Source organism: Solanum verrucosum, unplaced genomic scaffold (genome assembly GCF_900185275.1).
Source record: "Solanum verrucosum unplaced genomic scaffold, falcon-dt-bn FXZP01000238.1, whole genome shotgun sequence".
Taxonomy (NCBI): domain Eukaryota; kingdom Viridiplantae; phylum Streptophyta; class Magnoliopsida; order Solanales; family Solanaceae; genus Solanum; species Solanum verrucosum.
In genome coordinates, this window is record NW_026020630.1 from 72,082 (window position 1) to 100,024 (window position 27,943).

General features: G+C 29.3%; 3 protein-coding genes across 3 annotated transcripts; 1 reads left to right on the plus strand and 2 right to left on the minus strand.

The window, feature by feature from the left end:
* Positions 1–3,186: 3,186 nt before the first annotated feature.
* On the minus strand, positions 3,187–6,442 carry LOC125811680 (UDP-glycosyltransferase 82A1). Its single transcript, XM_049491208.1, has 2 exons — positions 5,975–6,442; positions 3,187–4,063 (listed from the first exon to the last, which is right to left on the minus strand). Exons 1-2 carry the CDS (start codon positions 6,435–6,437, stop codon positions 3,201–3,203), a joined length of 1,326 nt encoding a protein of 441 aa, XP_049347165.1. The 5' UTR covers positions 6,438–6,442; the 3' UTR covers positions 3,187–3,200.
* An 8,309-nt stretch (positions 6,443–14,751) lies between these two features.
* On the plus strand, positions 14,752–15,997 carry LOC125811681 (uncharacterized). Its single transcript, XM_049491209.1, has 2 exons — positions 14,752–14,903; positions 15,745–15,997. The coding sequence occupies exons 1-2, from the start codon at positions 14,808–14,810 to the stop codon at positions 15,859–15,861; spliced, it is 213 nt and encodes a 70-aa protein (XP_049347166.1). The 5' UTR covers positions 14,752–14,807; the 3' UTR covers positions 15,862–15,997.
* A 444-nt stretch (positions 15,998–16,441) lies between these two features.
* On the minus strand, positions 16,442–21,671 carry LOC125811676 (gamma aminobutyrate transaminase 3, chloroplastic). The gene is made up of 18 exons (XM_049491201.1): positions 21,424–21,671; positions 20,196–20,329; positions 19,754–19,838; positions 19,605–19,677; positions 19,416–19,513; positions 19,221–19,313; positions 18,818–18,891; positions 18,684–18,722; positions 18,521–18,609; positions 18,348–18,424; positions 18,176–18,250; positions 17,964–18,095; positions 17,786–17,873; positions 17,621–17,699; positions 17,293–17,383; positions 17,124–17,202; positions 16,926–17,041; positions 16,442–16,633 (listed from the first exon to the last, which is right to left on the minus strand). The coding sequence occupies exons 1-18, from the start codon at positions 21,475–21,477 to the stop codon at positions 16,559–16,561; spliced, it is 1,551 nt and encodes a 516-aa protein (XP_049347158.1). The 5' UTR covers positions 21,478–21,671; the 3' UTR covers positions 16,442–16,558.
* Positions 21,672–27,943: the final 6,272 nt, after the last annotated feature.

The window sequence follows — 27,943 nt, forward strand, 5'->3', positions numbered from 1 at the left end:
GTCACCTCCTTATGGGTCTAGCAGTCACCCACTAATGAGTTTTGTATTGCGTGGTCTAAATTTTATCGGTGTTTAATGTGGTCATCAAACACTGATTGCGAAATCAAAAAAAAAAAAGTGAGAGAAAAAATAATGGAGAGAAGAAGAAAATTTTTTTATTGTAAATTTACTGTTATGTGCGTTTTGGACAAATTATTCATATGTGATAAGTTTGATATGACGAGCTAAATTGGAAAAAAAAATATGACTCTCCTTTGAGGGATACTAATAATACTTTCTTGGTTCATTTTTTACTCAACATATAATTAATATTAATTAAGTGGTGAAATAATAATAAATTTGAGAATATTTATAAGTAAATCATTAAAATTGTGCATCTCAATTGAACGTTATAGACCGTTCTCTCTAGTGACCTCTTTGTATACTACTATTCTGTCAAGAGAAACTCTTCTTAAAATTTCACTCAAAAAGTATTGAGTTGGAATTCTATTCTAACTAGTCCATCGTGCAAGTTTCTCACTAGGGGTTCTCGATGCCAAAAGCATGAGAGAACTCTAGTGCTTACTCAAATATTACAAAAATCAAAATTAAATTTTATCAATAACTAAAAGATTAAATATTACTAACCTATTAATTATTTAGGTTACGAAGTAGGCTTAGCAATCATTTGGTTGCTGGGTAGAAAGGGAATTATTTTTGTATTATACAAGTACTAGTGTTTGATTTGTGGAATGAAAGGATAACAATTTCGAAATGTGAAATGATTATTTTACTTCACATTTGATTGATAGGATAAGGATGGTGATCTTATGAAATATACTAGAATAATGAGATTATTAGTTATCTCTTTTAGAAGGTGGGATCGCTAATATCGTAAAATATTCTTATTTATCTCATCCTGCATATCAAATGAGTCATAATAAAAATCATATTTAATAGATCGTACAGTACTAATTTATAGTGAAACTCGTAACTTTGTATTCTTCAAATAGCTAGATCGTACAATACTAATTTATAATTTTTAAACTTATTTTGACCTATAAAAGCATTTTAGATATTTATAAAACACGTAAATAAACTAAAAAATATATACTTATGAAACAATTTGAAAATAAGAATTATATTTCAATTTTTGTAAAAGCTCAAGTTACTTCAATTCCAAATAAAAAGATATAAAGGGATAATTAATTTCCCAATCTTTAGCTTGAAGATAACTCTAGTTAATCATGTCAAACACAAGTAGTTAATTATAAACACAAGTATGTAAGCAAGATAATTAACTTCGTAAATTAATAACAAATGTATATATTATAAAAGCAATATAAATAAAGTACACTAATGATGAATTAATATATAGCTATTTTTCGACCTACGTGATCTTTGGAGTGAAAATTTAGAAATTAAATAACTTTTATGATTAAAAAGATTAACTTTATTAATCATTTTTTAATACTTTAGTAATCATTAAAATAATAAACTTGAAAAAAGGGCTAGTAGAGATTGGTGGTGGAGATCGATTGATTGTGTCCTTTCATTTTTAGTATTCAACTTGGAAGAGATTTGCGTCCATTATGGTCTGAATTCAACGGATCTTAATTTTATATACCTTACATATTACGATAATAATAATAACATACTCAATAAAATTTTATTAAGTGCAATTTGGAGAGGGCAAAGTATATACAGATTTTATCATTATCTCGTGAAGATAGAGAAAGCATTGTCATTACTCATTAATAAGAAAAGCAGTGCAAAGTCTACAAGAAAAGAATACTAACAAACATCAAAATACTGTGATAATCAAAAATACATTAAATGACAAGAACTATAAGGGTATGACTAGTACTACGATTACTATCCTTCTACCCTAATACGACATTTATTCCTTCCTATCTAAAGTCATATCCTCGGTAATATGAAGTTGTGTTATATCTTGTGTAATCACCTCTCTCCTATATTTTTTCGGTTCATCTCTACCCCTTTGAGTGTCCTTTACAACCAGTCTTTCACACCTCCTCACTGAGCATCAACACACCTTCTTTATATATATCTAAATCATCTCAATCTCATTTCTCTTATCTTGTCCGCCACAGACTCCCAACTTATATATTATGTTTAATATTTGATGCAGTTGTATGTGGATAAGCTGGTCAGACACCAACATAATCTTAAGACAAAAAGTTTGTGCCAAATATTGCTTTCTTAATTTATTAATTATACTTGGACATTTTCTTATTATCTTAAAGACAGAAAGTTTGTGCCAATTGCTTTCTTAATTTATTACTAGGACTTTTTTTCTCTTTGGTCATTTGGTGGTTGGTTAGAAAAAATATAATATGTGTATTATATTTTATATAAGTAATATTATATTTGATAATTGATTACAATTATGTATAAACTTAATATGATATTTGTGTAAAAACTTGCATAATTAATATAATATATATATATATATATATATATATAAGTTATGCATGAATCTGTATATAATTTTATGCAGATTAAAAAAAAGAAATAAATAACTCAAATAATTAAATCATGTATAACTAATTTCAATATAATTTTTTCATAATTAACTCTAGCCTGTTGCTACTTGCTCCCGCACATCACGGACAAAATCAGAGAGTAATCTTTGGTGTCAGATGAGAAGCACATGATACATTAATTGTGAGACCAAAAAAATTATATTATCAAAAATCATAGGAAACTTTGTGTGTGTTTTTAATTAATAATGGACAAATTAAATAATGCACATAGATGAGGGAGTACATTAATATATGTTAGCTAGTTGACTTACTTTGTTCATTTTTTTATTTTATTTTTTTGTTTCTCCGATATCCATATTAGAGTTTGACTAAATTTAAATTCGTGCATTGTCGGGCAAACTAATTTATAGGGCCGATGGCACTTCCATCATGAGTTTTTTTTCTACTTTGTCCAGCTTTGTTGTTTTATTAATTATTTGTGTGTTCAATGCTCAATGGAATGAAGGAAAGTCATAACATAATTGGTAAAGTTATTGTCATGTGATTAAGAGGTTACGAGTTCGAAAAACTATGAAAACAATTTCTTGCAAAAAAATACAAGGTAACATTGTGTACACAATAGACTCTTGTGATATGAAACTTTTTCAAACCTTGTACATGTATATCAACCATATATATATGAAGCATATATTATATTGTTTTGGTATACAATTTTCACATCCTAACACTAGAAAGGAATGTTGTCAAGTTATCCATTGCTTTAGAGCTAGCCACTTTCCCCATTGTCATCTCATTTAGCCTATCAATTCTTTCACTCATTCCATCATCCTCCATGACCTTTCTCAATCCTCCTTCCAAATCTTTCACTCCAAAACCATCAATCATGACCCCGATTCGCCATTTCTGAACAATATAAGCGCAATTTACAAACTGATCACCCGCAACCGGATAACACATCAATCGTTTCTTGGACTGTATAGCTTCCATAGTCGAGTTCCATCCACAGTGCGTCAGATAACACCCTACACCTTCATGTTGTAGCACATCCATTTGTGGTGCCCATGACACAATCTTCCCTTGTTTTGAAATCCTCTCCAAATAGCCCTTTTGTAAACCTTGTCTCCATAATGGGCCTAACACCCAAATGAAAGGCCTTTTTGTTGCTTCAAGTGCCAATGCCAAACTATTAACTTTTGCTTCACCAATTGGACTCACCCAACTCCCAAAAGAAATATACAATACTGAATTAACAACTTGTTTATCTAGCCAATTCATGCAACTTAAATCTTCCTCCCAAAAACTTGAATTCTTGATTGTTACATGAGTGTTCAAAGGCCCAATTGGGAGTATTTTGGAATCAAAATTTGTTGTATTTTGGTCTTTATTATTGTGACATTCATCTTGAAAAGTGTTTATTAATAACCACTTAAGGGTTTTTGTTCTCTCCATTGTTCTTGTCCAAAACTTGAATCTTGAAATTCTTGCATTTGAATTTCCAATAAGCCATGGTAAATCTTGTAGTCTAATTGTAGGTTGATCAAATGAGTGGCAAATTGAATCATTGTGTAATGGACAACCTGTGGCATTGTCAATTATTGTTACTCATACAATTTCTCAATTAAAATAGATTATAATCATATTGAATGTTATAAAATTTAAACCATACACACAATTTTTATTATGAAAAAGGTTCAATTTTGTCCTCGTAACATCTGGATTTGCTTAATTTTGTTGTATGTTCATATGCTTATTATGAACAAATCATCTTATATTTTTCCTTTGATGACATCGTTCCAATGTGAAATAAGCAGATTGTAGGTTAATTCTGCATGTTTATTCGAGGATTTTTTTTTTAATTTATCCTTTAGCTTTTGATTATAATTTTAAAATTATTCTCAATTAATTAAGAATAATAAAACACATGGAATAATGGTTATCATTGGTGGTTGCATGTGAACATAACAAATTATCCTTTAATCATGTATGCCAATTTCCAAGTTGAATAAATAAAAGAACAACAACCAAAAAACAGATTTAAAATAAAAACTTTATGAAATAAGTTATATATTTTTTTTAAAAAAAACATCATTTGATCATGAACCTCTTATGGTTGACTTTAATATGACATTCAGTGGCAGAGCCAAAAATTTTAATAAGAGAATTTAAAATCTGAGAAGTAAACACATGAACTAGTAGAAGGGGGTTCGACATCTATTATACATACCTAAAAAATAATTTTAACTATATATAAATAGTAATATTTTTCGCCGAGGGGTTCGGATGAACCCCTCATTATATGCTGTCTCCGCCCCTGATGGCATCATGTTAGAATGAGATAAGTTGACCTTGACCTAATCATTATTAGTACTATTTAATTACTTTAATTAATTGCTCCTTAATCAAATTGTTTTTTTATTTGCTTTAAACAAATAACCAATCGACACGTATATATCAGCTTCTTGGATTCCTGAATTATCTGACTAGATATTTATGTTACAAGTTACTTGCATTAAAAGGCTAAGTATATTACTCAATTAAAATATTAACTTATATATAGTACTTGATTCACATCAATCACAAATTTTATTTAGACACTCAAACAATTATTTATTTCAATGAATATCTGAATACATGATAAAATGTTCTTACACTTTTAATTTAAATTTTGGGGGAAAATCATTGTGTACGTTCTCAAGTGTGTGCCTATTAAGAAGCATTTCCTTTAATTATACACATTAATCGCAATTGGAACAAGTCTGAGGTTTTATAACTTATTGAGGCTAATGTTAATGCATATAATTAAAAAAAAAAAAAAGACACATTTGAAATGGTTAACTTATTTATGTAACGAGCATTTACGAATACACAAAAAATATTTACAATTTGAACCAAAAATTTCCACTCATAAAAATACTTTATAAACCTATGCAAGTCATAATATACAGTATAGTATATTAATTATTATTAAATAATCTGATTGTGTTTTAAAAAAAAATTACAATGATCAAGAAATTGAAAGAAAAATAAAGAAGGATCAATGAAAGAAATAAGTATATCTGAAAAAACTATTGATTGTGATAGGATGAAAATGATCCTTTTATGTTTTACTAGATGCCTCGAGTTTAAGTCTTGAACATGAAAAAAAATCCCGACAAGGAGCACTTTTCCTTTCTTGGGTCTTACGTACATAATGATTAATATTAATTAGTCGATGCTCTAAAGCAGGGATATATCAGCCGTCGAGTAAAAAAAACAATAAAAGAAAAAAACTATGTCTACAAAGATCATTGGGGGTTTGTGATGGGAAGAATAAAGTCCCTTTATGTTAACATATAGGTCTCGAGTTGATAAAATCCTAGCAAGAAGCGCTTCTTCTTTTAATAGGCTTTACATGACACAATTCCTAATTAATACGTGAGAACGCTAAAGTGATTGAATATCAGACATCGCGTGAAATAAAACTCGAAAAAAAAGAGTATGAATATTACCTGTTTCAGAGATGATTCCATCATGTAACATTTCTGGAATTGAATTAATCAATTTATAAGTAGCTAACATGGCTGGCCAAAATCCAGCAACATGAACACCACACTTATTAGCAATTTCAATAGCCCATGAAGCAAGCAAATCAACAATTAAACACACAATTCCATCTTCTTGATCTCGAATTATCGTTTCGAGTTGACATGGCATGTAATTTTCCATAGACTTTTCTATCGCGAAGAAATCGCGACCTGAAGACGTTGTTAGTCCATCTTGATCTAGTCCATCTGAAATAGACATGATGGAAATATTCACATCTTTAGAGTCAATTTTTATGAAATTTGGAATTATAACTATTGGATTAATGCCATGATTAACTAGCAATGAAGCTAATTTAAGCATTGGTGTTACATGACCTTGTGCTGGATATGGAACTAGAAATACTTTGGACTTTTTTTTGCATTTCATGGTTTTTTTTTTCTCTCTAAGTTTTTTTTGTTTATAACTCTTAAAGGGACTCACTATGCAAGTCATAATATATAGTAGTTATTTGTGGTGTGTGTGTTTTAAATTTGGTGGGGGTGGGGGTCTAGACTAAGAGGTAGAGTAGGGTTGGAGGGAGGGAGTTGAAGTAATATCTTTATCGAAAAATTATATCGTGCAAATTGTTTAGGATAATATCTTTTAGCTATATAAAAATTGTTGGATTTTACTTGGCGACGCAACTTTTTTTCTTTTTTTTGAAGTTTATGAGTTTTAAATATAGAAAAAGAAAGTTATTTGATTCTTGGTAAATAATTTGTATATACTAATTGATTTTTTAATATAAATACAAAATATGCACTAAAATCAGAGGCGAATCTAGGATTTTTCAAATATGGGTGCATCCAGAAAAATGTATTAAGTGGGAATTGATCCGAATATGAATGCACCAAGAAAAATGTATTCAGTGAGAATTGATTCTTAATCCTCAAGGTCAAAAGCTCAATATTTAACCATGTGAATCAGATAGACTTTTTATAGTACGAGTGTCAGAATATAATAATATACAAATTTTAAAAAATATGTACATAAAATATCTAGTTTTACGAAGAGACCATAAATTCCGATGCCCTATTTTTTACCTTTAGATTCGCCACTGACTAAAACTATTGTGTTTTGCATAGGGATGGATCCAAAGGTTAGCTTACGTGTTCAGAGGAATTCCATACATTTTGCTTATATTCATGAGTTTTATATCTTGAATATATTTCTATTTTTGCAGAATTCGCAAGTAAAATATTAACTCCGTCTCTAATTATAATATTCTAAATATATTTTTGACTCCATCACTTCGGATTACTTACTTTTGCAAGTGGCTTACACAATTGGATTTCTCTTTGCACGTGGCAACTTGCTTACAAAAAAGGAAATTAAAGCTTAAACAAACATTGGAGAATTAATTAATTCTTGATTAATTATAGAAAAAGGTTAGTATTAGGTACAATGGCACTAAAAGGTAATTAATGATACTCCCTTTCCGTTCCCTAATTACTTGTCTATTTTTCTTTTTTTAGTTATCTATGATTACTTGTCTATTTTGACAAATCAAGAAAGAACAAATTTTTTTTACCTATTATATCATCAATTAATTACTTTGAAAAATGTAAAACTTTTTGAAACTCTTTTAAGTTTTTAATTCATTCATTTCATAATTAATAGGGGTAAAATGGTAAACTCACTATGTCAATCATTGTTTTCTTAATAGGTGTGTCAATTCAAAAGTGGACAAGTAATTAGGAACAGTAGGAGTATTAACTAATAATGACATGTTTGGCCAAATTTCTCATAAGTAAAAAGTGTTTATTTTATTTGAGGTGTACGTTTGATTAATTTTTTTTTTTATGAATAGTCGCAAAAGTTATTTTCCGATTTTGAAAAGATTTTTTTTTTTGTCCAGAAGCATTTTTGAAAGTTTGATCAAATATAAATTGTAATGATTAATATTAATAAAAATATTTTTCAAATTAATTAAGTAAATATAAATTATTATTCTCCAAAAATACTTCTGATGAAAATGCGCCAATTTTTTTAATAAAAAAAATAGCCAAACTATAGCTTGGTTGGTGCATAAAAAGCTCCAATCTATTGAGTATAACATACTTCTATCAAAGCAACGAATAAAAAAGGGCTAGTACCAACATGAGTTGTGGTGCATTGGTGGGAGTGTTTCACCATTAATTAGAGGTCTCGGGTTCGAGCCCTGGGTATGGAGAAAATCATGTTGGGAGCGTCACCCCCTAATGGGCCCTGCAAAGCGCAATCCAAATTTAGTCGGAGCTTCAATGTGGACTCCGAACACCGAATGGAAAATAAAAAAAAGGGCTGGTCCGTCAAAAGTACAGTTCCTTTTGTATCAAAAAAGAAAAAAAAACGTGAATATTTGGCCATCTAATTTATATACCTATATCAAAAGGAGATTAAAGTTTTTATTTTCTCTTTTCTCTTCCTTTTCAATAATAATAGTGTTTTGATTAAAAATAATAATATTTTGATCAACTTGCGCATATTAATTATTCTATCCAATATCTATTACACTTTATCAACCTAGAAATCGAATAAATATGCATCAAAATTGTTATCAAAACTATGTTCAAAGCAATAAATTAGAAATATAGGAAAAAAACACTTTGAGCCCATAATTTTCTTGTATGTTCTTAAAAAAATTAATCCACTTACTGTTGTTACAATTATTGAATTAATTCCTCTCAAAATCGAATGGAAGAAATATTCCAAAATTGTGGTAATACAAATTACAGAATTTTATCAAACTTAACTAACAAAGCAAATTACATGATATTTACTTTCCCTTTGAAAACAACATATAAGCAAGGAGAGAAAAATTACATAACATGACACCTGCTCTTTTCTCAACTCTTTAAAAGCTAGAAAAAAAATAGATATACATAAACACAATAATCTTCCTTTTTGTATCTAACGAGGTACAAAATTCATTTTATTTTATTTTAAAACATTTCTAATATTTCATTTTCCTTCATTTTATTTTCTCATTCACACCTTTACTCATCCCCCAACAAAATAAAACTAAAAATGAAATAAAAAATAACACTAGTGTACTTTGGACCACATAATTTAAATCAAAAGAAATCAAAGCTCAAAAGAGCTTCTTTTTTTTTTCATGGGTGATTTCTGCATGCCACTTGCTGCCAAGCCACATAAAAGTTCAAAGAGCACATTTATTTTATATTATTTTAGGAACATGCGAATGTTGTGGCTATATAGATAGATAGATAAATTTAAGTCGATATTAGACTCTTCAAAAATATTATCATATTTATATTGGATCTTTTAAAGGTATACTATTTGTAAAGGATTCAACACACACTTATCTTCATAGAAATAAATAATCTCTGCAAGCTTTTTGTTTCACTTTATAAATATACAGAAGAAAAAGAGTAAAAAATATCCTTAAATTATTTAAAATAAGTCAATTTTTATCCTTCTTTACGTCTTTTGCTAAAAAGTTCCTCGCCATTGTAAGTTAACAAGCTAAAAGATGCCCTTCAACTATTCAAATAGCTCAAAAATATCCTTCTTTCATACGATTGTTTCAAAACACAAGAAAATGAATCAATTTTCCGCTTGAATACTCTTTGAAATTGAGCAATTTTGCAAACTTATTTAATCTTAAACTTTTTAAATTATATACTCATTGAAATAATTTATAATTATAAAAATATCTAACGCATGTTACGTACGTTCTTTTAAAGATAGATAGAAAAGATTAGAAAGAATTTCAGAAAGTCATTCTTACCTTTCAAAAGCTGCGTGAAGTGGCCCCCAAAACAAAGAAATTATAATAATTTTTTTTATTTCATACCTATTCAATCATCACTTATTTTGTGACTGCGAAAATATCGCCTCACTTAAATGCATAAATTAACCACGTGTTTACTTTGTTTCTTGAATTTGAGTCCACATCATTATTATATTGCTAAAGCTCTATGTCGGCAGAATAAAACATTTTAATTTGGGCAGCACACAAAATTTTGGGCAGAAAAATAAATTCGTCGAATGTTTACACTGAATCAATCACATACAAATAAATATTTATACAAAATTTTGCGTAGCGTTAGCAATGTACATCTACTACTATAGTATGATTGGTTCATCGTTTCAAATCATATGTTTTTTTTTTCTTGTTAAATTTGCAGAAATTAATAAAAAGATAAATTTTATATGATACATTCAATCTAAAATAATGACGCTTTGTAACAGCTCGTAGACAAGTTCAATAATTCTCTTATTTTAGTAAATTTGAATATTAATTGTTAAGAAATAAAAGAACTAGGTCATAGTCAATATATTCTCTCATTCTAACATGATTAATATTCAAGTCAACCCTAATTAGAAGTTTATTATTTTTTAATTTTGAAGGATACTTAATTATACGACTTGGTAATGACCTAACTAATGGGCATGACTAAATCAACACATGTACGTTGGAGTTCTTGACTATTGGTGTTCACGTTGCACAGTAATTAAAGAATCAAGAATTTCGATAAGAATATTCAAGATTTAATATCTGTAAAATAATGTGTATCTATAATGTAATATAATTGTTTGATAAAAATATATATTAAATTGACGACCCTTAACCAAATATAGCTCTCAAATTAAGGGCAAAACAAGAGATATATTGTGATACACTAAAAAATTTCAAGAAACTAACATAATAATTGCATCATATATATGTTTGTTGGGAAAAAGTTGTTCATGTTGGACTAAGTCAGTTCAAAGATATTTTTATTATGATATGAGCTATTGTCTGTTTTATAACAAATATATACGTTTTTTTTTCTCAAAAAGTCGAGTACTTATATATCTTATATATCATTTCCTTTACCTTTCAATTACTATAATATATAATTTCGTTCGTGCGCAAGATTTCTTTTCAAACCAATTAAGTTTTACATGCCTATATTATCAAAATTCACAAGCTACTATACATATATATAGTATAGTAGAAACCCGTATACAAAAATTAATTCACTTCGTGCCATCCACATCTATGAGTATTCAGTATTTACGATCATCGAAGCTCCCAACTTCTCCTTGTGTGTATACGTCTTCAAGCAACGGATAAAGATAGTCCTTCTCAGCTAACAATGTATGACTTTATACACACCTAATAATCCAATTCATACCTGATATTTAATTTGCATCAAACAAATAGGAAACTTCGTTTATTATGGATGAATATGCCATGATAATAATACAGAATTTGTTAGTATTAGGCTAATTGGATTGCTTAATTATAAAAGGCTCTAACTAATTTTTTGAGTGTGACACAAATTATTATTAATTAACTTCTTTAATTAGCTAGACTTCAAAAGAAAGAAACGTTAATTAGACTATCTAATTAAACTAAACTTTACTTTTGCAAAAGAAGTAATTATGTTCAAAGTGTGAATTTAGGATAAATTAATTAGTAGTAATGTGATTAATTAATTAATTAATTAATTCAGTTTTTGGTGTTTGCATATGGAGAGACAACTTTGATAGCTTTTCTTTTTCACTTTATAGGAAAAAAAATTCCCACTTTATAGATCGTATTAGATTGTCTCCTTTGTTTCTAGCACATGCACTATTGGTTCGGTATGGTATGATATGGTACGGAATTTAAAATTTTAATTCGGTAATTTGGGTTTTTAATTTTTTTAGAAATATTATATCATTATCATACCAAATTAATACGGTATGGTTCTGTATTTTGTGATATGATAAAGTGGTATAGTTTGTTCAACTTCGATTTATATATACTTATATGATAGAGAATTGTGACTTCAAATTTTTAAAAATGTCTCAATGATATAATATTAACACCTTACACATATGTAGAAATGTATATTTTAAAAAGTAAAAGTAACTCCCTTTGTTATTAAATAACACAAAAGACATTCAATAAGATAAAAGTAGTTAAAGTTCCAACATCTAAATATTTAATTTTGTATTAATATTAGATCGTATATTTGTTAGTTTTATCATATTATATATGAACTATTTATGTAACTATACACTTTGATACATATTCAATATTTTGATATTTTATATATAAATGTCGAATATCGTATCAATTGATACCAATTTTTTTTCCAGGATATATACTATATATCACTCAAATACCATAATCCAAAAATCATGATATCATTTTTTTTTTAATTCGATACGATAATTAGGTATCTACCGTACCCTGCCACAACTATACTTATTCATATATAGTTGAAATTTCAACCAAAAAATACTACTCGTTATCTATTCTTCCTTCCTTTTTTTTTTTCTGAGAAACGCAACGTTTTCAAATGAATATATAAAAAGTGAAAAAAAAAAGTTTTTTATATTTTGAAAGAAATAATCATGAACATGATAGGTGACCAATCAACAATTGAATAATAATAAAATTATTGTACTTTTTAATCAAGTATATGAATCATTATAAATTTCATCATAATTAAATAGAGTTGAAGCCCCCACTTGTGGAATTCTCTCGATCAATCATTCATAACTAAATTATACCAACTCTTTTCCAATTATTGAATTATTAGTCTATATTTTTTATCACCATAATTAATATTAAAAATCCAATTAAAATTGTAATTGTATCACAAAAATTTATTTAATGGCATTTTTTAGAAAAATTGCTTTGTCTATTATTCACTTTTTCCTTGGCATGGAGAGTGGAGGAGGACCACATGACGAGTAGACAATTGTTACAAAAAGCGAAGTCAAGATTTTAAGTTTACTGAATTAATTTTCCACTATTAATTTTGTCATTTATTTTCATATTTAAAACACTAGCTACAAATTACAATCTGATGTCATAAACTTACAATTAATTTTTAATTTGCAATCATAATTAGTTTTGAAATACGTAAGTTCTTTGGTTTAATTCTACGTACGTACAATATAACTAGTCATGAATTTATTAATAATTTATTGACGTCATAAATTGTAATTAATACAATGTGAATATTTTTTGAAAATTTTATTTTAAAATATGTTCTTTTCTTTTTATAACATAAAAAATTTGAGAAAAAAAATGTCTTTTTGTGTAATTTTGTTTTTAACAATCAAATAAGATATAACATCAAATGCTATTAGATGTATAACAATCATCCGAAGTAGCAATTAAAAAAAATAATCAAACAAACGACACCATTATAAAGAGACTAGATTCTTTTTGACTTTGAATTTTTTTGGTCAAAGTATGACCCGTTTGGATTGGCTTAAAAAAAGTAATTTTTAAGTCAAAAATAAAAAGTTAAACTAAAATGACTTTTAAATTAAAAAATAAAAAGTAAAGAGAGACCTACTTTTGATTTCTGACTTATAGATATACGTGTAAAAAATTTGGCTTACCGAACCTAATTTAATAGTAATAGTATGAATTTGACATATATGATTGAACTTTAAGCATATACTAATTTTGTACATCTTTGATAAAAAGTTCTATTTTCACCACAGACAAATAGATAGATAGGGATGGGAGCATTCTCTCATAGGGCTGTCAATTGGACGGCACGGAGCGGGGCAGGGGCCAGAGGGGACGGATTGAACTTAATCCATAAAATTTTTAGTCCGTCTCACCTTGCTCCGCATAATATTTTTTTCATTTTCAATTCATCTTACGCCGCATCGCATGAATCTGTGCATCATAATTGTTTAGTATTTTTTTTCTAGTTAATTTTGATACTATAAATAAAATTCATAAAAATAAATTCATTTTTTTATTAAGTTGTATTAATAAGTGATTTAAAATTTTATTTTTTAGAGGTCAACTCGGAAACATGTAAGAAATTGTATTTTATTTTATTGAACCATTTTCATTTACTATCTTGAATATCTTAGTACCTTTAAAGAAATTATCTAAATAAATAAAGTTTTATCACTCTTATAACATGTAAACAATTAAAATTAAGTTTGAACCCACATAAAACCACATATACCCGCAACCCGCCTCACATCATTTTTTAAAAAACCCACTTCAAACCCCCTTGCACAACCTTAAACCGCCCTACGCCGCTTCGCATGAATTTGTCCATCATGATTGTTCAGTATTTTCTTTTTTCTAGTTAAGTTTGATACTAAAAATAAATTCATTTTTTTCATTAAGTTGTATTAATAAGTGATTTATAATTTTATTTTTTAGAGGTCAACTGGAAAACATATGAGAAATTGTATTATTTTTTATTGAACCATTTTTATTTACTATCTTGAATATCTTAGTACCTTTAAATAAATTATCTAAATAATAAACTTTTATCACTCTTATAACATGTAAACAATTAAAATTAAGTTTGAACCCACATAAAACCACATATACCCGCAAGTCCCCCCGCATAGCCTTAAATCCACCCCACTCTGCATCTGCCCCACCCCATTGTCATCCCTTCTCTCTCATATAACAAGTGAAATTTGGACCACCAATATGGATTGTAGTACAGTGGTGAGACTGTTCCATCCTTAATCAGAAATTCGGGTTTAAATTCTGGACATGAACAAAATCTTATTGGGAGTAGCATCCTCAAATAGGTCTTATAATATACGATCTAAATTTAATCGAAACTCTAATACAAACACAAAATAAAAATAAAATTTGGGCCATTACTAGTCCTTATCTTACTTTATTATCCACAGAAATATCTTATCTTATTGTCAGCCAACACACAAAAAGAGAAACAAGAAATCAGAATACCTAATCTAAGCTCAAAATTGAAACTAAAAAGCAAAAAAACAACAACAAAAAGACACACACACACCAAAAAAAACACAAAAATAATGGATGGGATTCAACAATTAGGACTTCCAATACTTGGAATTATAGCAGCAGCTGCTGTTACATTTTATGCAGTCAGCTTCTCAGAAATTAGAGAGGTATGCTAAATTTATTCCAATTCTTCTTCCTTATTGAACTTCTATAATGCGGAGCCAGAATTTTACCAAAACGTATTTTTATATTATGTTGTTTGATTTTTTTCAAAAAATGTCGACATGTGAATGTTAAATCCTCCAAAATAGTTTTTTTTAGTTCACTAATCTTTGGAGGATTTGACACAAAGATAGAGCTAACATTCTGATTAATAATTCGACCGAGGCCAATAACTTTGATAAAAATGTTGTTAAAAAATCAACTTAATATGTATAAATAATTTTCTTTTTTTGGGAGAATTCACTAATATTTGGAGGATCTGACATAAGGGTAGAGCTATCATTCTGATTACTAGTTAGGCTGGACCTAATCGCTTTTTTAAAAAAATCAACTTAATATTTATAAATAATTTATCAAGAGCTCAATTACTTTTTTTATTTAAAATTAGAATTGAACGATATGAGTGTGGAAACAATTTTGAATACTCCGGATAATATATCTAATATATACAATGTGATTTTTCAGCCAAAAAGATTCAGATGAACCCCTTTTGCCCCTACTTATAACTTAGTGCATATGTGTGTTTAATACCAACAAGGGTTGTGGTGGAGTGGTAAGTACTCCTACATCCTTAATTAGGAGGTCTCGGGTTTGAGCCCCCTTTGGTATGGAATCGCTGTTGTTAAGGAGCGATTTACCCCAATGTGGGACTTCTCGTTGCGAATTCGGATTTAGTCGGACTTCAATGTTGCTACTTACCGCACACCGGATGAAAAATAAAATAAAATGTGTGTTTAATAATTGCAAATTGCAATCATTTTTTTATTTTTTATTTGGAAATTGTAGAAATCATTAAGAGATTATGAGGATGGAGAAGAATCTGAAAGTGGTGGATTCAAGTATGTTAGCTCTAGCGAAAGGAGAGCTAGAAGAAAAGCTGATAAACAGAAACCAAAATCGTGATTTTTTGTTGCTCATATTTTTATTACATTTGTTGTCGTTGGAATCATAGATGAATTCAGAATTTAATTTTTATGGATATTCGAGATACCACTAAATCTGTACTAACCATTTGAGTTATTGAGTTCGAAGTTTAATATTTATAGATATTTATTATTTTAACTACCTTGCTTGTTTTTTTTTTTTTTTTTGGTAAGAGATGAAATATGAGCGAATTGGATCAAACTTGACTTAGACAAAACAAGTCAAATTTTAAAAGGGTATTGATTCAAAACGCTTAAAGTTTGGTTGGATCAAAATAGATTTAGGTCAAATAATTGGTCATAATTCAACTTAACTTATCTAGCATGTCCTGACCGTCATACATTATGACTGATTGTTTGACCTAGTTTATTTTGTTAAAAAGTTAAAAAACTTAACTTCAAATATTTCTTTTTTCTTTGAATCTCAACCAAATGATGTCCAAGCACGTTTAGATGATTAAAAGAAGAGAGGTAAAGAACAATTGATTTTGATTGATGACCAAAATAAAACTAGTCTAACAAAGCCAACTAGTATGAGATCTTGACTTTGAATAATCAAACGCGAGTCACTAGAAAGTCAAATGACTTTCTTAGCCAACAACTCATAAGCCTAGTTAACAATATACAGAACAATTTGACTTGTATTTTTTTTACTCTTTTTTGCCCCATGAGCTCTTTTACTTCTTTTGAGACTTGAGTTCTTCCACTCTATTTTCAGTATCCTTCAATGCTTTCCCATATTTGATTATCAACTGCAAAAAAAGAAAAAAACGGTTTTAATCGTTTTTCAGCTTTTGTGGAACAACAACATTCCCACCGTGTTCTCACTAATAGGGTCTGGAGAGGGTAGTGTGTACTCAGACTTACCTGACCTTATGAACATAGAGAGGTTTCTGATAGACTATTTCAACTTTCATGGAACGTTTAATGTTCATAGTTGTTACAAACATGACGTCGTTGTGTTTATGTCATGTGACATAAACACAACAAACCGAGTTCTAAGGTTATTGAGCAAGAAACCGAGGGAACTAGCATTGAAATTACCTCATCAATTTCTTCCAGACTAAAAATGTAGGGAGGAGACATCATTATGTTATCACCAGCAACGCGTACCAACACTCCATGCTTCTCACACTGTGCTCCAAAATATGCACCGATACCTATGGAAAGAACGAAGGATAGGTCAAAATGAGATTAGAGTTTCAACTTCATCTCGGATAAGATGAAAGAGCGAAAACATACCCCATTCAGGAGGGAAAGGATCATTAGGAGATTTGTTATCTGTAAACTCTGTACCATGTAGCAAACCAGTTCCTCTTATCTGGAAAAAAAAGATCGAAAAGTGAGCTAATAAAATGAACGTTACGTAGTTAAGACGTTTGAACTGATTCTATCGCGATGATTACTGTACCTCCCCGATTATGGGACTATCAGAAAACACTTTCAGACCTTCTTGGAACTTTGGTGATATTCTGTTTACTTGCTCAACAATATTTCTTTCCCTGTAACGAATTCGAGTCTTTTCAGTGCTTAAAGCAATAGTAAGTACAACACCCCTAGCTAGTTGTGAAACCACTATTTTCTATGTTGCTCAGACTCTAAAAGTTGTTGTCATGCACTCGGATCAGACATTCACATGTCGATATTTTTGATGAGTCCAAGCAACATAGCTATTTTGACATATTTCTTTCAGTCCATATCTACAAAAGGTTGAAAATCATAAAAGAAAAGTCGCGTACTTGTAGATCTTCAGTGTTTCCAAGGCAACTGCACACGAGACAGGGTGCCCCGAGTAAGTAAATCCATGGGAAAATGTACCTATTGAGGAAAACAAAGTTAGGAACAAACTTGGTTACCCAAGAAACAGAGGATTTGACGTCTTATCGAATGGACAATGTACTCACCGAGCTTGTTGCTTTGAGAATATATGACATCGGAAACTTCAGGGCTTACAAGGACAGCCCCAATTGGCATATATCCGGAGGAAAGAGCCTGAAAGTGTAGTTAAGAGAGACGGATTCAGAATCCTGAGTACACGTTATAATATGCGTAGATTGGATAGAGTTATATGAATATCTCTACCTTTGCTACAGAGACAAGATCAGGTTTAATGTTGTACTTATCACATCCGAACATTGTCCCGAGCCTTCCAAATCCACATATAACCTCATCCGCGATGACAAGAATGTCGTACTTCTTTAGTACAGCTTGGACCTAAGAATGAGTAGGATGTAAAATTCAGTGTAGTTATTCTTTCCTCATCCGAAAATTTTGTAAGTTCAACGAAAACTGACCTTTTCAAAATAGGTCGCGGGAGGAGGTATGACACCTCCTGCCCCCATGACTGGTTCCGCAATGAAAGCAGCTATCTAAGTGTCAACAAGTACATTAATCGGAACATCAGTTCATCGTCTATATATAATGCAGAGGAAACAGGAAAACATGATCAAAGTTGATAGAAGTTACTGTTTCAGGTCCCTCTTTGAGTATGAGATTTTCCAAATTATTTGCCAATCTTGTCGAGAACTCCTCTTCCGTCTCTCCTGACATACACATTTTTCGTAAAATAGTTCATGTTCTGCACTCTGACTGATCTATATAAGATACAGATAAAATAACAAGTATGTAATAATAAAGACCTGGCTGATGAAAGCGCCAATAATGAGGACAGTCAGTGTGCAGAACAAACGGAGCTGGTAGATCAAATTGTTGATGTAAGGCAGGAAGACTGCAACAGAAAATATTAACATAACAGGTACTTCAAACGAATAATTGATTGCTCGAAAAGGATTAGTATATTACCCAGAGAGACTGGCGGAAATGAGAGTTGATCCGTGGTATCTGTTTGAAGACGACAAGCATGAAGATTATGTTAGACAAACATAAAACAACACAACACATACAAAAGAAGCAGGGGAGTTGAGGAATAAGATTACGATTTTGTTCGAGCAATAAATTTCTTTTTGTCTGGCCTCCCGAGTGCATTGTTGTAATACCATACCAGTTTCACCTACATATCGAAACGTAAGGATCAAAAGTTAGTTAATACCCTAAAAATCATTCCTCAAAGAGACATATCCTTGAGTTAGCTAACCATAACATTTACTCCCTTCGTCTTAATTTGTTTGTCTTACTCGTTCCCAAAAGAATATCTATCACTTTCCTTTTCTGACAACTCTTTAGTTCTAACTTTTCACATGGTCACAAGATTAAAGAGCATTTTGGTACATATTACATATCTTTAGTTTAAAACCACAAGATTCAAAAGTCTTTTTTACTTTCTTAAACTCCGTGCCAAGTCAAAACCAGTATTACTTAGCAGGCTAATTGTGTAACAACCTGTGTGTCATTGGCTTCTGATCCGCTGTTTGTGAAGAAAGCCTTCGCCATTTTATTTGCAGTAAACAGATCTAGGAGTTCCTTCGCGAGATCCTGTATGTTTGAAAATAGAATCAATATGAGATCTAAGTAAAACTTAGCGAAATATGGACAGTGAGGAGATTTCTTTTATCTTTCGTGATGAGTTTTACGTACCAAAGAAGGTTTTGTGCTACGATTCCAAAATGAATGGTAAAAGGGCAACTCGTTGAGTTGTTTAGTAGCAGCTGCAACAAGACGAGGCTCATTTCCACCTACAATAATGTTTAACAAGACATCTATGTGTTAAATATTTGGAAGAAACAGCGATATATGAAATGTAACGCAGACAAGGACTCTGAGTACCTAAAGATGTGCACCACAAACCAGCTAGAGCATCGAGGTACTTCTTCCCGTTAACGTCATAGACATAAGAACCCTATGACAAATTGCATAAAATCTGTTAAACACCGAATTCAGTAACTTCTCTAGACAGAGAAAGATACGAATCTAACCTCGGATTTTTGTATGACTAAAGGTTCCAAATCAGTAGTTTGCCATCCTGCAGTGAAGGGTGCCAACATATCATGCCCCTTATATCTGCAAATGTCAAGACATTTGATTACTCACAAATTCGTTAACTTGTTTGAGAGACGCTATATACATTTTAGACTGCACGTGTATTGTTGGTATATAATTGCAGCGTTCTTGGTAAAGGGTAAAAAACACACCTGAATGATTATTGAAACAAGCCTCAACTATCAACTGTTCCCTGTTCCTACCTGAACGATGGTGATATTTCAGGTAGGAAAAGGGAACAACTAATGTTGAGGTAGGAAACTCGAAAAAACGTGATACTTCAGGTGTGTTTTTGATCATTAACTCATATCAATGTATAACGTTCACGATAAATGAAGATAGAGACTCAAGTAGTTAAGAAAGGAAAACAAAATTCACCCTCTAACATCAGTTGCTGAAATGTCATTCTTCAAAGATGTCTCAGTGCTACTCCATCTGACCTGTATTTGATCACTAACGATTTGTTTCTGCAAATTGCTAACAGCAGAGATATGCTTTATGTGAGGACCAACCTGTAAAACTCGATAAATTAGGAACCATACATACCAAACAGATATATAGATTGATCAAGAACAATGATAAAGGCCCTAAAACTGTTCGTTTAACATACAAAACGGTAAACTACAGATGTTTTAAGCTTCTCAGGAGATCCATGACATATCGTTCTGTATATTAACGAAGATAATTTGATCTTCGTGTCTAAACAAACTGTAAAATGACCTGATTCACATAACCACATTGTCCAAAGAGGAACACATAACAGTCGTCCGTCCATATCAAAAGTACAACAATTTTGGAAAGTCCGAGCTGTGTTGAATTTGAACTTTAGGCCTAGGGAGAGCTATGTTGCTCGAACTCTTCAAAAATGTCACAGGATCGGTGTTGGATCATCCAAAAGTAGCACATTTTTATAGAATCCGACAAGGGTCCAACAACAATTTTGGAAAGTTCGAGCAACATAAAAAAAATGACTATCTACCCTCTATAATAATGACTATGCCTCAATCCCGACCAAGTTGGGAGGTCAACTATATGAGTCCTCAATCAATAGGAGAGCCAGAATTCTCACTAAGGAGGTTCGTTCAACATGTATACTATACATACATAAAAAAATTAAAAATTTAACAATGTATAAACAATATAATTTTCCACCGAAGTAGGTTCAGATAAACCCCCTTGGCCCTACCTAGCTCCACCCTGGTCCTCAATGACCATATCGCTCCATTTAAACACGTCTCAATCCAAAATGACTACAAGTTATCCATTAAGCTTCAAGAATACTCAGAGGCAGGGGCGGATCTACAAGCTTATCTACGCGTTCAACAGAACCAAGTAGCTTTGACCCATAATCCAATAAACTTATAACCTCGAAATCCTAACTTCGCCTCTACTTGAGAGGATCATATTTAAAGTTTTAAAAAAAGCATAAAAAGGAGCAAACTTTACAATGAAACACATTCAAGAACCAAAATAAAATAAAATTCCCTTTATACAATGATACCAATAAAGCATAATTCAACAAAGATTTTAATAAATAAATTTAAAAAATTCCCATAACCAAAAAAATAAAATAAAAAAAATTCCTAAGAAAAGCCATAATACAAACCTGGTTGGTGGCTGCTACAATTCCAGATCCAATTAAATTAGTAATCTTGGCCATTATTTTCCCTTCAAGAAAATTCTTCAAAAATTATAAAATAATTATAACACAAAAACCTCCCTCTTTCTATATGTTCCCTCTTCCTTAAAGTTTTAATAATTATAAGATTTTATATAAGTTGAAGAGAACAAAGAAAACAAAGAAATTAGAAAGAATAACAATTGACAAGTGATGACATATGACTCAACTTATCTTGTCTTGTCCTAAAAATTGTATAAAATTCAGTATTTATATATGGACAAAAAAATTGTAAATGTTATAAATCCTCATTCATCGGATATTCAAACAATTTTTTTTGTAAGGTTTGTAATATTTTTGGGAGGGAGAAAAACCAGAGACTTAATATACATTGAATTTGGACACTTAGTCATACTTTTTTTTTTTAATTTATGTTGTTTGAATTTGTAATGTACATTGAATTTGGACACTAGTCATACTACTTTCTCCGTCTCATAATATTTGATTACTTACTGAAACAGGGTAAAATTAGTTAAATTTTTCTCATTTTACCCTACAATTAACGTGGCTTTTGAAAATCAAAGAATTTTTTTTAAGAGGCTAATTAATATGAACAAAGGGCAAAATAGTAAAGTTGATCAATCTATTAATGATTTCTTAATCACCGTGTAAAATAAAAAAGTGTCCATCTAATATGGTATTTATGCGGCAATGTTTGAATTCTGAGAGTCAAATAAATTGTTTTGACTGTAGTTTTTTTTTCTATGTGTTTTAGAGATTTTGAGTTATTAATTATTGTGACTTGTAGTAAATTTCTTTTATGTACTTTAGTATTTCTTTTAATTTTTATAATAAATTTTAACTTTTGAAATCAAAATGGTGTCACGTAAATTGAAATGGATGAATAGTAAATTTAGATGAATCTTCCTCAAAATCTTAATATAGAGATACTTCTGGTACATTATATCTGGTCATTAATCATGGTATTGTTCTTTGTACTAATACAAAAGCATAAGGTACAATTCAAATTTAGTTAATTTGCATGGATCAAATTCTTTTAACAAATACTAGCCTACATTTTCGTGTCATAGGTGAGAGTTCGATTCTTCTCCTTATTTAAAAAAAAAGCGTAAATGAATATTTATATAGTCTAGTCACTTATAATTGCATATGTATATCATTAATTAGTGATTAGATAAAAATGGTAACTAATATACTATTACCGATTAAAAATGTATTAAAAGTAAAGTAAGAATCTTTACACTAAAATCAATTATCATTAATTAGTGATAGATAAGAATGGTAACTAAGTATATGCTATTACATATTAAAATTGCATTAAAGTAAAAATCTTTACACTAATATTAATGTATATATTTTATATGTACAAAAGTAAATATAAAATCACGCATCATATTTAGCATAACATGATGTAGACACTAAAAATTTGTGGGAATATGTAAGACATGTTCAATTCTAGTTGGGACTCTATCAAATGTTTTCGATTTCAGATAGAATTTTTGGAAGATATTCGATCTATCATAAACCCTAATTTATGCCTATATAAAAGGTATTATATTCCCTTAAGAGACATCTCAAATATTTCGCAAATTTATAGAATATTCATACAGAGATCAAATTCAAATTATCCTAGTTCGAGAAATACGTCATTAACAACTCTTGAATCTTAATCAATTCTCGAGAGAGAAGAATCAATGGAGGAACATATTTAAAATCACAATGTTTATCAATAAAACTGTGTTTCTTCATATTTTATTTGTGATTGCAATTTATTTTTCTGTCACTTAAAATTTATTATAAACTCATGTAATAATAATAATAAAATAAGAAGATAGTATGAAAGTGCTATTAACTAGGGGTGTTCACGGTTTGGATAAAACCCGATCCAAACCGAAAAATAAAACCAAACTGATAAAATAAAACCAATTTTATTTGGGTTTGATTTGGTTTGGTTTTAGATTTTTGAAAACCGGTAGTATTTGGTTTGGTTATGGTTTTATTAAAAAAAAATAAAGAAATAACCGAACCGATGAATTATATACATATAATTTATTAATATACATACTTAATATATTGTTTTTATAAACAATTTTAAAGATCTTATATATGTTTTCATTAAAATTTCTTTATACTTTACTTATTGAAAACAAGAATCCCCAAGGTGAAAACATTTATCTTATTGATTTCATTTATAGAGTGTCTATGACAATCTTTGTGGGACTGGAAATGTTATGGTCTCCTCCTTCTAGGCCAATATAGTGAATTTTAAAGCTTTATTGATAGTAAATTCAATGATCGAAAGTTCGGTAATTTAAGTCATTCTAACTATTTTTTGTTTTGAATGGATTGTTGTCACTTTTTTCACATTTTGAATGAATTGTTTCTTTTATTTTGTGTATGGTTAATAATCGAATAACCGAACCAAACCAAACCGAAACCGATAACCAGCAAACTGACAAATGTGTATTATATTTGGTTTGGTTTGGTTTTGATAATTTTAAAATCGATTAAAGTTGGTTTGATTTTGATTTTGACCAATAACCGATCCAAACCGACCCGTGAACACCTAACAATAGTGAATTATGAAGATTATTATAGTAATATAAATTAAATGTGTTTTATTAAGTATATATAAAAAGGAATAGAGAAAGATTCCATAATTAGGTAAGAGGTAAAAAATCTTTCCAACAGATTACTCTAATTGATCCTAGTATTATATGATGAATATCCTTAGATAATATTATTTTATTTTTATAATATTCTTAACACTTTGTATTCTATCTTTAATAATAAATATTCCTCTTTAATTTATATGTGGCTTGTGCAGGATGCTAGTTAAATTATTATATGAATAGGAATTATACACGTGTTCTCATGAGTCATGAATATTTAAGTTTAAAAAAATTAGAAAAAACAAAAAAAATTGGCCAATGTCTAAACTATTGACATTTCATCCCATATGAATGTATTAAATATATGTCCATATGGTTCAAAATAAAATAGACTAATTATATAGTCTAATATCTTTTAAGTGATTTAGTTTACAAAATAACCTCGAAATTAAATGTATAGTATGTAGGATAAAAGATTCGTAACATTATAGAGGCACTCGTCTTATAGGGCAAATAGTAGTATTTAAACAAAGGCATAGTGTTTTATCGGATTTAGAATTTGAAATATATGAGTTTTTATAATAATTAAAAATTAATATAAAATAATAATTAAATTTTACAAGTAAATATTTATAAATATTTAATAAATTTATTTATTTATATACAAGGTTTCTGCAAAAAATATTGAGTTCATGTGCATACTGTAGATTCGCCCCGCCCCTACATTTTATTTGGTTATAATTGCATTTGCAAGCATGGATCAAAACATACTCTTGGGATAGTTTGGTAGTAGTAATATACTAATATATATTGAGTTTAGTTATATATGTGAGAATCTATTATTTTTTATGTATGGATTATTTATGAAGGATTTAGTTATTCATGTATCAGTTATTTCATATTTTATCCGATATAAAATAATATGTAAATTCTTTCATAACTTATATATACATATATTAGTTATGTGAATTTTTAAATTGCAGACAAACATCAAATTAAATGTGTTGAATTTGTGCATAACAAAATAACACCACAAACATGGTATTACTTGAGTAATATTTAATACATGAATAATTTAACTCCTAATAACCAGATATCAAATAATTCCATAATTTTCAAAAAAAAAAAAAAAACAAGGGAAAAGAGTATCATGAGTCAAGCCTTTCTTCTTCAAATGAATATTTTTGGATTAATTGTTGAATCATATAGCAATAAATTGCCTAAAATAAGGGAAGAAAACAAAAGAATAGACAGCCATTAGTGCAATCAAACTCAGCTCCCTCTAAGTGCAAGTCATAGTCTTTCAAGTTTCCATAATTGATATCGACATGAATTCTGATAAGATGGTTAAAATAATTTCTCTATTTTAATTAAAAATTTCGGCTTTGAGTTTGCAAAGAAGAAAAAATTGTATTGGGATTGTTGCCCCAATTAAATTGAGTTTTGGACGTTTGACTCTCAATTTAATTAGAGTCCAATATGAATATCGTACATGAGTTTTAGGGAAAAAAGGTTTCCATTGGTCAATTACTACACTAATGGGAGAGGCACATAGTGGAAGAAGTTGCATGTGATTGTATTAAATATTTGGTAAAATAAGGTGACTATGACAATTGACAACCAAATGTCTAGCCTACCTTAATTTTAACTTTTTCATTAATTACTTATATTATATTAAGAGATGACATTGATTAAATTGTTTGCTTCCTTAATGATATTACTATGTATGGTTCACTTGTCTTTTTTCTTTTTTCTTCTTTAGTTTTATTTCGGGCTAGAGTATAACTTACGAGTTCGATTGTAGTTAGTAGTTTTGATTTGTTAGAGTATAACTTATGAGTTCGATGTATTCAGTAGTTTTGATTTAAATTCTGTATTTTTAATCTGGATTATCTGATCTCTCAGTTTCTAGTTGATCTTTCTTGATGGAACAGGTCAAAGGCAGTAGGTACAAGGCTGGAGGTTCAATTTACAAGTCTCCAAAAAGCCCAAAAAGGGGTTGTATACTTTGGACTCGTTTGGTAGGCGGTATTAAATAGAATAGTCCATGGATTAAAATTTAATTCATCTAATACATTGTTTGGTTACATTATTTTATTTAATCCATGGATTGCTTATACATTATATATGGTCTTATTTTATCCCTAGTAAATGGAGGGATAACTAATCCAAGGTTTGTTAAACCTTGGATAAGACCTCTAAATGACAAAATTATCCCTTTATTCATTTTTCTAAATTTCTTTTGTAATTTAATTTTCTTTTTATTTATATTGAAATAATTATAAATGTTCGTTTTAATTCTCCAAATTCGTTTAGTGTAATTTAATGATTTCATTAATATTTTTTTCTCCTTTTTTTATTCAATGTAGTTCGTCGATTAACCACTTGGACTATTTTTTTAATAAGCTTTAGCTATTGAACAATATAAGTAGTCTTAAATTTATGTTAAGTTTAAAATATACTTGACCAACAAAAAAAGTGGTACATCATACCTCAATTTTTTTTTATGTATGTATTTAACTTAACTAGTTAAATGAAATAGAAAATCCTAAAAACATCAATATTGTCCCACAACAACTTTGATTAATTATTATCCGAGTAAGGGACTTTGGTATAAAATTGTATAAGTATATTTTTAGATCTTCATTTTTGATAAGTTTTAAACTCTTTTTGCCATATACAATAATTATACATGTTAAAATTTGTAAAAATAAATAAATAAAGATTTAACATATTTTTTTTTACTATGAATTTTATTAAACTGTTGCGTAGTATTAAATTCTTGTTATTAATTATGCACAAAAAAGAAAAAAAAATGTTTCAATTTATATAACACTCTTTTTCTTTATTGTTATTTTCTAAAAAAAAATTACTATAGTGTTATGGTCCTATTATCTACCTTGACTCAATTACATAAAATAAATAATCTCATAATAACACAAGGGTATAATAGGAAAGAAATTTTTTGTAGAATTTTAAATCAAACACAAGATTAAGTGGGAAGCAATGAACCAAACACTTGACAAAAAATAATCCATGCGCTACTAATCCCTGCGTTACTAATCCCTGCGTTACTAATCCTGCATTACTAATCCTTGCGTTGTCAATGTTTGTACCAAACAACCCCTTATTGTATACATTGGTATACATGGTGAAATGTTGATATACAGTCACAAAAATAGAAGAATACAGGTTCGAAGATGAAATACAGGTCAAAAGTTGGTATGCAGGGATAATATAGAAGTACGGACCCAAAATATAGCCCGTATACAGTAGTATACATCAAATGTATACCCAGATTTTTCAGGAGCGAATTGGGCCAAAGCCCCAATTGAAATTACAGCAGGTTGAAGGAAAGTTCAAATGGACCAAAACTCAAATTCTTTTGCATAGCAGGCCCAATCAGATTTTAGGGCAAAGAGTGGGTTGAAACCCATTGATTTAGAATAGGACAGGTTGAAAGAAGTTGGCCCTGTCAGCCCAATTTGAATTTGGGTAAAATGGCCCAAGTTTAATATCTCTTCCTTTAATTTTATTTATTTATTGTTTGTATTAACTAACTCTGTTTTGACTTGATTCTATTTAATTAAATTTCCAAAAGAAATTCATTTTTTTTATATGTTTAAATTGAAATATTTATATTTTATTACTTAGTGTTATTTATTAGTGTTATCTATTACTAAAGGAATTTTGTAAAATTAGTCAAATATTTTAGTCAAGTCGTTGGTCAACCCCATGTTAGCGGACATTTCGACGGCCTAACACCTTTTCGAAATATAAATTGAACCTCGAACCCCTCTTTGGATTTCAAATGATTTTATTTTGTTTAAATCTTTTGAAAATCTTAAATTTTCTTAATTTCTTTAAAAAATTAA